We start from the raw sequence: 14,869 nt of genomic DNA on the forward strand, positions 1-14,869 counted from the left end.
CTAATAAGTGTAGGAAAACATTCAACTAAATGACATATACGGCCATAATAAGAGGCACTTGCACACTGCACTGCTGTTTTCACTTCTGCATTAGCATTCGTCATTTCCTTAGATGTCTCCATCAGTCTACCAACCTTGTGATTTTACACCTCTCAGCTTTTGGAAATTTCCCCTTTATTATGCAGTTAAGCATATATTTGTAGCTAGAATTTTATTAATCTATAGTGAATGTAAAAATTCTGATCTCATAGTGTTTGTATTAGAAGGACAAATTTTGTTCTGAGAACCACTCTTGTTATTTTTTTGATGATTTGAAACATTTTTCTTTAAGATGTGGTTTTATTAAATGTGATAAATTCTTAGCAAATCATTCTCCTCCCCTCAGTTTCTTAAGATATTAAGTGGGAGTCTCTGGCTGGAATAACTAGTTCTCTTTTTACTTATACAGATATTTGAGGCGGTTAATTTTCAAATGCCATACGTGAATATGCTAAATTGTAAGCCCTAATGTACAACTCAGAGTGTTTACTGCGATGGAGAGACGATGGAGATTTTTAGGTAAGTAAGTGAGTTTTTTAATCATCTTATTTGACTGAAAGTGTTCTTTATGGTAATTTGATTGCAACAACTTGATGTGTATGATGAAGTATGAATGGCAAAATCTTTATAAATTCATAACATATGACCTATGATTGTGTACAGTATGTTGTATATTGTTCATGATTTTTGGAATGCCTCATTGTTAATAAGTAATTAGAAGCTTTGTCTATATAGTAGCTGTCACTGTAAACCTTTCAGCATAAACTTTTTTAATGAAATCTCAGATCTTCTGACATACAGTCACCATGTAGTTTTGCAATCAGAGCATTATTACTGTTGCAGTTGTTGTGAAATGTAGGCTACTATGTGTAACATGGAGGCTGTGAAAAGTGTTGTTTTAGGAAAGCATTTTTTAAATAAATTCATTATCAAAGCAACTACTAGATCCTAATAAGACAGTTAAAGCAAAATGAAGGATGAATAAAAATTCAAAGGATTAGTTTACCTAAAAAGAAAAATATGCTATTTACTCACGCTCATGTTTCTTCACGCCCATGCTGTTGTTTTTCTATTATATTTCTATCTTTAGAATTATATACAGCTCTTTTCATAAATGACATAATGACCATGTCTGTCGCCTACAAAAACTACAAAATCACGATAAAAATAGCTAAATGAATTTTGCAGTACAGTATATTCCTATTTTATTTCATTTTATTCTGAAAATTCTATAAATAGCACACAAATTATATACAAGTAGACTACTTTTTTATACTTTTTGGTTGTTTTTGGTCTTTTTTGGAGCTTGTTATATGGAAAATATCAGAAAATTCTTCAATGATAATAATAATACTAAAAACTCTTCTTGTGGTCCACCAAAAAAAAAAAAAGTAAATGAGTAATTCACATTTTTGGCCAAACTAACCCATTAGCAGCTTTTTTTTTTGTTTGTTTTGTTTTGTTTTTGGAAGTGATTTGAAATGCAAAAAAGCTAGACGTTGAAAAGGCAAAACATAGAGTGAAGGAGAGGAATAGAGAAGTACATAAAATAGTACACACAAGCACATGCAGATACAGTCACCATACTAAAGAACCAATTAGGAGGGAAAGCGAAGGGGGACAAATGGCAGAAGCCCTTCTGTTTCTGCTTCACTGAACTACTGAGTGTAATCATCCAGGCCTTTAATGGCTGGTCCAAAGTGGAATTAATTTGGGTGGTGTGGGATAAAAAATGCATTATGGGTAAGGGTGGATCTGAGCGTGTGCAAGAGGTCTCTCTCCTCCAACTGCCTCTGCATGATGAGGGTGGGAGGGGCCCGGGAAGCGTGCCGCTCAGTGCAGTGGGGTAGTGGGACATGAAACGGGGGAAAGAGAGAGTGAGGAAGGGAGGGAGGTAGACAGATGCTGTCCAGAGCAGGCGGAAGAAGTGCAACAGGGCGAGGCTCAGGAGGAGAGGAGAGTACGGATCCCAACATGTGGATAGGGGACAGTGTTGCTCAGCTATGAACACCATGCTAAGTCCCAAGATTAGACAGTCCAGGAGAGGTAAGACCTTTAATTCCCACTGCTGTTTCTCAGCATCAGTGTCCTGTGTACCCATTCTCTTCTGGCTGCATTAGCTGCACCAAGTACCGGCTCCAGCTCCGCTAGTCCGCTGATCTCACTGCTCAGTGATGGGCTGTTTAGGGCTATGGCAGTGATCTAATAGATGCGGTTGCTTAGTAACATCTTTCAGCTTGATTAGTGGTTAATGAGTGTAAGTGGTCTTTGGCTTTGTGTCCCGCTCCTTAACCAGGAAGTCATGATTCGGATCCTGACAGATGCTGATGATGATGTTTCATAGTGGGGGTTTTTTTTTATATACAATCTTAAAAATAAAGGTGGTGTTTGCAGCAATGCTATAAGAAAGATTGTTGGGTTCCCCAAAGAACAGTTGTTAAAGATCCATTTTTTCTTAGTGTAAAGAGCATCTTAATAACAAGAATGTTTTTTATTTTATTTTATTTTATTTTACTATAATTAACCTTTTGTGGAACGGTAAGGTTCCATGATGTTAAAGGTTCCTCTTGGAACCATCATTGCCAATAAAGAACCTTTATTTTCAAGAGTGTACAGTACATGACGGAGAAAAAATCAAGAATAAGTGTAATCATTATAATCCAATACCATTTTTCTGTCCATGAACTCTACTAACATTCTATTCTTGGTCTATGATGAATTGTAGTTCCAACACTTAGAATCAAGGGATTTGCAGGTGTAATAAATCATAACAGCTGAACGTCAAACTGTTTCACCTACATGAGTAAAAGCATGCTGGCAATAGCCTGTAGCCTACTGTACATGTCATATAATGTCAATTAAATGTACATACAGTATCTTATAAAATTGTTGATCAGATAGTACTGTACAATAAGTTTTAATGAGTTCACTTTAGGTAATGCTTAAGGTATCATGAACTAACAATGAAGAATAATTTTGCAGCATTTATCAATACTTAATGTTAATTTCCAATGACGTCAGTGTTAATTTCCACATATACTAACACATTTTTAACAGCTGTATAAATTACCATAGCACTATGAATGGACAATAGTATATTTGTAAATTGATGTTTACTTACATTAATAAATGATGTACTAATAAATATACTTCATTGTTAGTTTATGATACCTAATGCATTAACTAATGGTAATGGATTGAACCTTATTGTACAATGCTGCCATCAATCAGTTCCAATTACAAAACAGGTGCAATATCATTTTTAAAGTTGAATTGATAATAACATAATGTTTTTTCCTGATTATTTCTCCTGGAGAATAGGCTTGTCTGCTTCAGCAGCAAGATGCTATTTGGGAATTGATTTCTGCCCTGCTGTGCAACATAAAGCAAACAGGAGCATTTGAAGCCCACTGTCTGTCTGCTGGGCTCTGCATTTATCATCTAGCATATGGATTGTGTCACTTTTGATGATGGTATTGGGTTCCAGCACAGCAGATTCAAAGCAAAGTCAAAGACACTGCCAGGTTTCATTTGCAGTTCTAAGTGTCAGAATATTAGGTGGACTGATAATTGCCTTTTTGTTAGTTTTGTGCTGTACATTTGTGTAATTTGTTATCATGATGTATGACGGGTAGCGTAATTTTTATATATTTAAATCTGTCTAATTTGATTTATTTACATGTTCCTTTACTGTTACATTAAATGTTAACATTAGATGTTTTTAGACGTATTACCAGTGGAAAAATGAAGTCATGATGGATCTATTTATTTACTTGCATTTTGCATATATTTATTTTAATGCTTACTGTAATCTGCAAGATGGTTATAATAGAGCTGGATTCAAGCACTTAGTGGAACTAAGAAATAATCCAAACCAACTAGGAGCTACACAAGATTCATTATTATTCTGTTCCTCATGCCATACTCAAGGTGTCCTCATAAAACATGTCTAGTACAAAATTCTTTATTACGGGACTATTTTAAGAAGGATGATCATTTCAGGCAGAGATTAATTGTTCATATTAATTGTTAATGATTTTAACAAGTCTTCATATTTAGTACCAGAGCCCGGAAAGAATATTTAAGGAGCAGACACATAAAAAATTGTCATTCCAAAAATGAGTCTAAATGAAATATGCATGGGCCTGGTCAGACTTCCAGTATTTTTAGACTGAACATGTCACAAGAGCAGAAAATCAGACAAATGGAGGAAAATTCTGATGCTGAATGCTCTGATGGTCGGCAACCTGTGTGTTATTGAGAGTTGGCCACTATAGGTTTGTGGGTAATAAGGAGAAACACCATTCTGTGTGTCCCTTGAGACTGCTGTTCAAAGGGCTAGATCATTTTAGGGGCTTTTCTCCCACCCTCTTCCCTCCCATTTGTGCTCTCTCACTCTTTCTGTCTCCATGAGGCTGTGAGGTGTACATCAACACTGATGAGGCTTCCATTACTTACAGTCATTTAATCAGAGTGGCAGCGTTTGCAGCCCTTCAGACTGAGGAGCGGTCGGTTCATTGCTGTAATGCAGTACCTTTTCAACTCTGTAACATAGAAAGAAAGAATATACTTGTGTTATAATTTAAGGAACTATAATTATATATTTTTAATTATAACTTTACTGTATAATATACAGTAATTTTATATATTTAAATATATATTTTAAATACTTGTTTTATATTTGTAACAATTTATATATATATATATATATAATGTGTGTGTGTGTGTGTATGTAATTTTATAAAACAGGGCTGACAGTGACACAAACCAAATAATACCAAATAATAATAATAATAATAATAATTATGAAACCAATTGTTAATACTAATGTTTGTGTTGATGTTTGTCCACCAAAAATGATATGATATATCCTGGAGGATGATGTCACTGAGGAACTGGATTGTGTTTGTTACAGAGATGTTAAAAAATCTAACAGGATAGAAACTGATATTGGAAATTTGATTATCGTTATATTATAATAATATTTCCAATAAATTAAAAAAAAAAAAATCAGCAATTTAAAAAACTAATGACATCTGAAGAAAGGACAAAATAATGTAGATTTTTTTCTTAATATATTATATTATAGTATATATTAGAATATAAATAAAATATAATTGCAATAATTATTATTAGCAATAAAATTGCATTAAATTGGCATTAAAATGAAAGTAATTAATTTAAAATTCATATTGTGTTCACTTAATTAAGTTTTATATATATATATATATATATATATATATATATATATATATATATATATATATATAATTTTAATATTTTATCCAGTAAATTAAGACATATTCTCAGCACATGAAAAACAGCATAGTGGGAATGTCCCAGCAACTGTAGGCCACTCCGATAAAGGCTAAAAAAATATCCAGAGTGATCCTAAACATGGCTGTAAGAAGAAAGCTTGGGAGTGCACTCTCATGTTTACTGCTATCCTGCTGCTCTCAGCACACAGGAAAGCAAGGATTGATTTTTCTTCCCCTTCCGGCCCACGAGCATAAAGCGGCTGCTTGTGACTCTGGACAAGCCTCTCAAAAACAGCTGCCCAATCTCATCTGCTTTGCTGTGGTTTGTGGTTGTATTTGGTCAACACAAGGGGAATTTTAATTCATGAATAAGCCAAAAAAAAAAAGGCTTTTGCATAACTGAGAAACCGGTCACAAGGCATGCATGATACATCATGTCTTCAGCTGTGGTGGGCAAATTTCTTGCATTGCCAAATGCATCTATGCGTTTTTATGTGCGTTCTGTGTATATACTTGTCCAGACTAGTGGAGGCTAATTCACCTGATTTAGACGAGCAGAATGAGAATCTACTGTAAATGTGACATGAAATCTAACCTAACAGGTTTGAATGTATGTGTTTGTGTTTACTTTCTTAGCTAGGTCTAAGAGCATGGTCATGGGAGAGCTCTCCCGCGGCTCCAGCAGGCCATCGTCCCCCAGTCTCCAAGACAGGGCATTGAAAGCAGGCTGGCTTAAGAAACAGCGCAACATCATGAAGAACTGGCAGCTGCGCTGGTTCGTGCTTCGAACTGACCACCTCTATTTCTACAAAGATGAGGAGGAAACTAAACCACAGGTACGGTTGGAAGAGGACAGACAACCTGAGAATAAAAATAAAAGGCATATTATTTTATTATTATATTATTTATCTGAAATATAACGCTGTCTTTCAACAACATTCATCAAAATAAAATCTGACCCTGTTGTCTAAACAATGTGTCAGTTAATGATGCAAAAATAGGTTTAAAAAATAAGAGACCTTGACCTTTTATTTCATATCTGATCAATAACTCAACTTCTAAAAAAATCTATATGTTATCTATCTTACCGATTTAAACATTGATTGTGAGATAACAAATGACTTCACTGTTTTAAAGTTCAACGCCTCAAACCACAATACACACCATCTACAGGTTATTGGACTCGACCTGAATCAGTGAGAGAGACTTAACTGCATTCATTCAGGCAGTTATGAATGTCATTGCATTAGATATCTGAAATTGTGGGCCACTATATGTTCATTTGTTATAAACATGTACACTACCTCTCAACAACCATTACCATAACAACTACCTTTTTTTTTTTTTAAAGAAATTAGTACTTTTATTCATCAAGGATGCATTAAACTGATAAAAAGTGACACTAAACTCATTTATAATGTCACAAAAGGTTTCTATTTAAAATAAATGCTGTTCTTTTGAACTTTCTATTCATCAAAGAATCCTGAAAAAATGTATTACAGTTTCCAGAAAAACATTAAGCAGCAAAAGCATTGTCAATGTTTTGTGAGCAACAAATCAGCATATTAGAATGATTTCTCATAGGGTTAATGGGACACTGAAGAGTGTATTAATGGAATATATTAATGGAACAAATGGAATAAATTAATAGGAATAAATTACATTTGGAATTATTATAAAACAGAAAACAATAATTTTATATTGTTCAAAATATTTCATAATTATTACTGTATTTTTTATACAATAAATTCAGCCTAGGTGATATATATATATATATATATATATATGATTATATATAAATCACATATATGCTAGCGATTCATTCTCCCCTGTCAGTGAAGCTTTAGGAACACAGCTGTATCCTCCTTACTGTCTCCATTACACCAGGATGACATCAGCATGCTGTTAGCCTGACAAACTAATTTGGAAACAGCATGTCCTCCTGCTTGGCTGTAGTGTAAGTCAAAGGATTTAGCGGATACCGAGTAGCTGGCCTGTGACCCCTAATGCAGCATGACTTTCCTCAGCGTATACCATGACTCTGGCTCATCCATCCTTTAACTGGTATTATTCTCCTCCGGAGCCTGTAAACTCACTGTAATGCTCCTGCTCTCTTTCTCCACCCCCACCCCCACCCCATCTCCATCCCAGCTTAATTCAATCTCTGCAGCAGAAATGTGCCCAGCTTGCATCTGAGTGGGTAACCCTATAAGCATTTACCCTTATCAATGCATACCCACGTAAATTTCATTTAACTGCAGCTGAATGGTGGAGAGGAATCTTAGTTGAGCAATGAGAACTTGCATCGCTATGTTAATGCTGGGGCAGCGAAGAATGGAGGATGAGCCAAAGGAGGCTGGTACATAATTTATGATTTGACTGTGGTTGGGTCTAATTATGCATGACTCAGCATTGCTGATTACAGCGTAAAATTGGGCCATGCACACAACTGAGAACTATAATCCCACACTGCCTTATCTGCCCTGAAGGTGAGCCCCTGTAGGTGCGTATTAGCACCACAAATCAATTATCAAATTACAACATATGGAACACACTCCAGTTATCCCTGAAGAGAAATTGTTCAGTTGTTTAATGTTTTAATAGATAAAAAACCTTAAAATGATGTAAAACACACACAAAAGAGAGACCTATTCACTGTTTAAAGCAATCTTTTCTTTCTTTTTCCCTCCAGGGATGTATCCCATTGCAGGGTAGTCAAGTCAACGAGCTGACAGCCAATCCTGATGAACCTGGGCGGCATCTTTTTGAAATAGTTCCAGGTAGGAGATAATTAAATTTACCTGAATCTTCTGTGGTCTGATTTAATTAAGCGTTTAATGGTTTGTGCCATCACGGTATAAGCTTTGCATGTTATATTTTATACTTACTTATACTCTTCGTCCTACTCGTCACTCAAGGAGGCATACAATGGCAAAGCAAGAAAACAAACAAGGCACTGTGTTTGCAGGCTCTGAGTGGGAGCTTGCATATTGTTCCTGATGAAATACTGCTTCCTCATTACCAGAGTTAATCACTAGAGGGCATTAGGTGTCCTCTGAGGATATGCGAAGGACATTTGTGAAGACTAAACTCCATTCATGTGCAAAATGCTGACCACCTAGTGAGGTACAAAAGTCTGAGACCAAACTGAAAATCTGATTTGTTTTCTTTAAAAAAATAAATAAAAAAAATCTATTGAAAAATGTTTGACACAAAAAAGGAAATAAATGATAAAGTAAAAAGTAAATATTTCAGACTATTTCTACAACATAATGTATGACATTGCAGCCTGAGTGCTGCTTTCATTAGGCAAAAGTGCAACGTACACAATATTCTGTCATTTCAACTTTTGACACAAGTTATCCTTGTAATGTAATGTAATGTAATTTAATACATTAATACATTTTCTAGTATATTATGAAAAAATAATTTTTTTTGGTAACACTGCACAATAAGAGTTCCATTTATTAACATTACTTATCTACATTACAAAAGTTGTTAATATTATTGAATGGACCTTAGCTAACATGAATTAACAATAAACAAATGCATTCTTACCAACTAATGATAACAAAGATTAGTAAATACTGTAACAAATGTATTACTCATTGTTCATTAATATTAGTTAATAATTATGTTAACAAATAGGACTTTTTTGTAAAGTGTTACCTAAATTTCACCAGTGGTCTCCACTAGTCGATCCTGCTGTGTGGACCCACTGTGTGAGGTCATAATCTTTATCTTTATAATTAACCACAAGGTAAGGTTATTGTTGAGTCATTCATCTGGTTTATCTATTTAGTTGTCGTTTAATTAGTTTGGCATACATTATCGACCGGAGTGTCACATATCAGGAATAATATACGATTAGCCTGAATTTCTAATTCAAAGCAAACAATCCACCTCGGTGTGTCACATGGGTCATGCTACAGATTCAGCAGTATGTTCCCGTGGAACAAATTCTGCTGAAGCCTTTATTGTTTACATGTTCTCTGGGAACCTCCACATATCACATCATTCTGCACAGCCTGACCCAGTATCTCATAAGCAAAGGACGTGACCTTAGTTGACCTTGAATTCAGTATGGAGTGTCAGGCCAACATGAGCTGATGTAGGAGGTCCTTGATTTAAAATAAAGACTAAATGGGTGAAACTTATAGGCATTTGCCTGTGTGGTCCATGGCAATGACACATGCTTAATGAGACCTTCAGGATGCATTTAGTGACACAGTTGCTTGTGTTGAAACTGATGAGAGCAATCATTAGCCGTCAAATATTAGAAAATCTCAATCACTCTTAAGTATTTTTAAGAATGACAGCTGGACTTTTTATCTCCATTTATCTCATGCCCTGCTGTAACTGTCCACTAGAGACATACATGTGATGTTAGATTTTGATGCTAATTATGATGAGTTTTTTTTTTTTATTCCCATCCTAAAAATCTTTTTGCATTATGAAACTCATCCAGTGTGGTCAAGTTTATATAGCTTTGGTGATGTTATAGTGAAATGCTGTTGTCTTTTTACTAGGGTATTTTATTTAGGTGCCTAGCAACGCTTAGACACTCTCCCGTCTTTGTCGTAAAATGACTGATGATTGAATTCTTTCATTTACAACAAGTAAATATCACAAGCTGTTGCTACAGCAGTCAAACCTGAGTGTAAAAGTTCAACATACCCCAGGGGTATCCAATTTTTTAATTTTATTTTTAAAGGGGTTTAGATTCGATGATATGGACAGACACACACACACACACACACAGATATATATATATATATATATATATATATATATATATATATTATATTATATATATATATATATATATATATATATATATATATATATCAAATTGTTACATCTGGCCTAAAATTTTGTGCTGTCACCTAGTGTTGACATTGTGAAACGACATTATTTGTAAATTATGCTTTGCTGCCACTTATATATATATTTTAATAGACAAGCTGCGGGCTGTTTGAAATTCATCCATGGCTGCATTTGGCCCGCGGGCTGGACTTTGGACACCCCTGACCTACACCAACACGTGGCTTCACTTGGCATTCAGGACTGAGGTGTCTGTATTCTTTCCTGAGACTTTAATACTTTAATTGACTTTAATACATTAATTTCATGCTTAAGCAAAATCTAAGCATGAACAAGTACATGATGGAATGGAAGGGGAAAAAAAAGAATAAATCATTGTTACCACCACCATTCAAAAGTTTTAAGACACTACAGTTTTTTAAAAAGGGTGTAATATTTGCTTAATATTTAGCAATGGTGCATTCAGTTGATCAAAAGCGAAAGTAAAATATTTAATGTTACAAATATTTATATTTTACATAAACGCTGTTCATTTGAACTTTGTGTTCATCATACAATACTGAAAAAAATGTACCAGTTTTTACAAACATATTAAACAGTACAACTGTTTTTAACATTAACATTAACTAAAGTAGAAATCAGAATCAGAATGATTTCTGAAGGACCATGTGTCACTGAAGACTAGAATAATGGCTGCTGAAAATACAGCTTTGCCATCACAGGAATAAATAAAATTTTAGAATATAATAAAATAGACAACAGTTATTTTGAATTAATAAGTCATAATATTTCAAAATATTACGGTAATACTTTAGATAGCATATCACTAGCATGCTGGCTGCTTAGTATAAAGCACATACTAATGCTTTATTCTGCATGACCATATTTTAGATCCCTTAATACTGCCCCATGCCTAAATTTAACAATTACCTTACTAACTATTAATAGGCAGCAAATTAGGAGTTTATTGGGGCAAAAGTTATAGTCAGTAGTTAGTTAATAGTGAGAATTTGGTCCCCAAACTAAAGTGTGACCTATATTACTGATTTTACTGTATTTTCACAAGGTATTCACAATGGATTATGTGAGTTCATATACTTCAGTGAAACAGACTATTTCATGCTCTGTAATTACAACTTTTTGTGTAAAAATTAAATTGATTAGTCATTGATTATTTTGAATGTAGAGTGGACACAAAAAACTCTGATGTGTCTTGGTGGTCTTGCATCCCAGATCATTGAATTTAAGATTAAAAGTAAATAAAGGCTAAGTCCCTCATCTCTGATAGTCTTTGCACACTTCTTAGGAGTTAGAGAAAGAATAGCTCTTAAAAATAGGCTAAACAAAAGGCAAGTCTTAGCAACTTCTGCTGAGAATGAAGCATGCATTAGTTTTTGAGATTCAGCAGTGACCTCCATTTATGTATTTCTTTTACATTCCGTACTTCATTTTTTACACCATCACATTATTATTGTCACCCTTTATAATCTTTTTGAACGGTGGACACCGTGAGCTTCTCCATATAATGGTGTTTGCTAAGTAAACCAAACTAAACCCGCTTTCCATTAGACCTGGTCTTTTTATATCAGTCACTCAAACAATGGCTCTATTTACGCTTGCTCTCGACACAAAAGCACGAATGCAGACTGGAGTAGGGAGGTCTGATCTGAGCATGTTCTTACAGCTGACAGAAGCATCATGCTCTGTCTGTGAAGATTGCAGTTTGGTACATTACAAGCTCTGATCTAAAGCCTTCTGGCAATGTGCAATAAAAGCATCTGTGTAACACACAAAGCCCCTTGTGGTTTCCGAAACGTCTTCAAAGAGGGGAAGTTTTAATTAATAAGCTGTTAGATTTAATAGGGGAAAAGATCCAGGCAACATGCAGAGATTTCTGCATCAGGATTGCAGACATTTTAAACTGCCCCCCCAAGAGAAGTCACTTCAACCCCCAAGCACACAGACACACAGACACACACACACACACACACACACACACACACACACACACACACACACACACACACACACACACACACAGATTGATTAGCTGGGTCTGTTTGTGTTAGGGGGGGGATGGGGGGGGGTTGCAGTGTTTGGCAAAGATGAGCACTGTGGTGGCTCTGCTCATGAGGGTGAGCGAGGGCGAGTCTGACAGACCAGGGAGGCGGGGAAGAAAAATATAGAAAAAAAAAGAGAACACAACAACTCGTTTTTTTTTTTTAATGAATGAATGAAGCAGACGGAGGACTTGTTTTTCGGGTTTCTGGTGGTGATGGTACTGTGGGGTTCTTTGCGCTCTCTCTTTCACTCTTTTTTCTTTTCCATTCCCTCTACTTTTCTCTTTCCCATGCACACCTTTTCTCCTCTCTTTTCTCTATGTTTTCTCTTCCTCAATCCCACACCACTGGCACACACCTATGTTGCGTATTCACCTTCCAGGAGGGCCAGAGATGTAACTAACATGGCACAGCTCTAGCGCTGCCCTCTTTGGCGCCCGTGTGCCAGTATGGGTCTCGGTTGCCGCAAGCTGCAGGAGCACCGATCTGTTCACGCTAAGGGTAAGGATACACTTTCCTCATAAAGATGACAACTTGTATGGATCGATAGGTGAGATTTACCGTGGTGAAAGTACAGTGTGACATTTATAGCAGGAATTTAGGGGCGATGGGAGTTTTGTTTTTTAAATCATCTATGTTGGATGCAGCTGTGGGTTGTAAGGACTGTAACATCTGGCATGTCAAATGCATGAAAAAGAACCAGGAAGCTGTGGCTCTGTGAGCCGTGTATTTTTGGAACAGGCTGTGAGGAGTGGAGCTGCTGCTGGTGAGGTAGTCTTGCATGAATGTGAGGGCCTGTAATTTTGCCTGAACTATTCTTAAAAATATGGCTTTGCCTGAACTATGCTGAAAGGTGTTTGTCTGCTCTCTGATCTGAAACTGACACTTTAACCCTTTCCTTGCTCATTTCGATTCACATTTCGTATGAAGTTCCTAAATTAATGTGATGGTAACAATATGGCTGTTTCTTTGTGATATTCTGTTATACTGATTTGCATTTACAGATGTCATGATCTCATATAACAGATCCCAACCAGGACAACCACTATTCCTTATGGTCTACTTGAGCAGTTTCAAGGGGGTACAGACTTGCTTTGTTAAACCAAAAACATGACTAACAAAGAACTTTACAAACTTTGCAAAGATTTTACAGAAATACTGGGGCAATCAAAATAATTTGTAATTAACACATAACATTACATACTTATATTTACTTAATAACATTAATAATGTTCTAGATTCAGACTTTGTGTTTCTGCAAAGCACTTCAGGCAGCACAATACAACTAGAAAAAAGACTTAAAATGCTTGTGACAAGTTCTTGTCTGAAGTTTTAAAGAGTTTCAAGGTCTTGTGTAGTTTGAATATATGAGATGTTAAATAAGATACAGTGTTAAAGGGATGTGAGTTACGTGCTTTTGAATGGTTTCTAAGCAGTTACTAGGGCATTTCTATGTGGTTTCTGGGTTGTTGTGATTTTGTTGTTGCTAGATTTTTTTTTATTAGATATATATAGAGAGAGAGACAGTCATCAGACAGATGTTATTATACACCAATATTATATACAGTAAATGAAACTATGTAAAGCTTCATAATTATTTGAATAAACATTAACTGTTGAGCAAAAAAAAAAAAACTGAATGATGTTTGTTGATATAAGGTTTTGCTGAACTTTATCCTGCTGTCAGATTTCTCATCAAGTTAAAATGCAGACTTTCACCTCGAAAGGCAAGTGTGTCTGCAAAATGCTGGATTTAAAATAAAGATCTTCATCTGAAAGCCTCAGGCCTGTCGTGCTGGATATCCTCCCAGTCTACTGCTGGCCAAACCGCACACTGTGCCTTGGGCTTTGCGCTGCCTCCCATTTTGCCCTGATACATGAGAGAGGAAGACATGCGGCAGCCACCTACAGTAAAAGCTGCTGACTGAGCTCTTATAGTGTGATTTCATTCAAGGTGTGAAATCTTTGTAACAAAGATTTAACAAAACAATGCATTTTAGTGCTCAAAGACAACTAAAACAAAATTATTACCGAAGACATATATTGTAAGTGGAAATTCTTTAAAAAAAAATGATGATAGGACTCCTTTAACTAATGGGATATTAGTGAAGAAAATTCAGCTCACTCCGTGGCAAAGACTCCCCAAGAGATGAAATTCCCAAGTACATGTTTTATCTTGAACAATGCATCATGTATTAAAGAGTGGGCTGCAAGGCATGACATTGTTTAGTTCTTACCACCAGCAGAATGCTAAACATGCACATCACTGTTCAGTCCTTCATTTTATAAATAGTCCATATCCATGACTTTCCCGTGGAAATATGCTGAATGTCATAGTAAAATCATTGTTTGGGAAATGCACGCTAGGAGAATGTTGAGCAGTTTAGCCTAGCTTTGGGTAACAGATAAGGCGGCAAGGACATCTAAAATCCTGGGAATTCAAAATTACCAGCTATTAGAGTATGTTGTGAATGTACGGCAGAGTGATTATTCCTGACCTTGAATTTGGCCTTGCATTAGTACAGAATGAAAATGTGTCAAATGGTGCTTTAAGGGTCCAAGAAGAACCAAAATCTGAGGGCTGATGTACCTGCAACACCAGAACAAATGTTCAGTCTACTAGTGCACATATGAGCAGTCAGTTTTAGTCCAATGTGATAACATACTAGCATCTTCGGGAAAAAGAAA

At 35.6% G+C, this 14,869-nt stretch overlaps 1 protein-coding gene across 3 annotated transcripts in view; it reads left to right on the forward strand.

Annotated features, from left to right (window-relative positions):
- Positions 1-95: 95 nt before the first annotated feature.
- LOC109084934 (rho GTPase-activating protein 22-like) overlaps positions 96-14,869 on the forward strand; it is a 25,825-nt gene continuing 11,051 nt past the window's right edge. Inside the window, exons 1-3 of one of the 3 annotated variants that reach the window (XM_042769128.1) lie at positions 96-558; positions 5,934-6,133; positions 7,990-8,077. In XM_042769128.1, the coding sequence (XP_042625062.1) occupies positions 534-558; positions 5,934-6,133; positions 7,990-8,077 (313 nt within the window). In that variant the 5' untranslated portion in view covers positions 96-533. Of the gene's footprint in view, positions 559-1,846; positions 2,086-5,933; positions 6,134-7,989; positions 8,078-12,236; positions 12,683-14,869 lie in introns of those variants that run through there. The other 2 variants (XM_042769127.1, XM_019099579.2) reach the window with 2 other exon arrangements.

The sequence above is a fragment of the Cyprinus carpio genome, chromosome A13, assembly GCF_018340385.1.
Source record: "Cyprinus carpio isolate SPL01 chromosome A13, ASM1834038v1, whole genome shotgun sequence".
In the NCBI taxonomy this organism is placed as follows: Eukaryota; Metazoa; Chordata; class Actinopteri; order Cypriniformes; family Cyprinidae; genus Cyprinus; species Cyprinus carpio.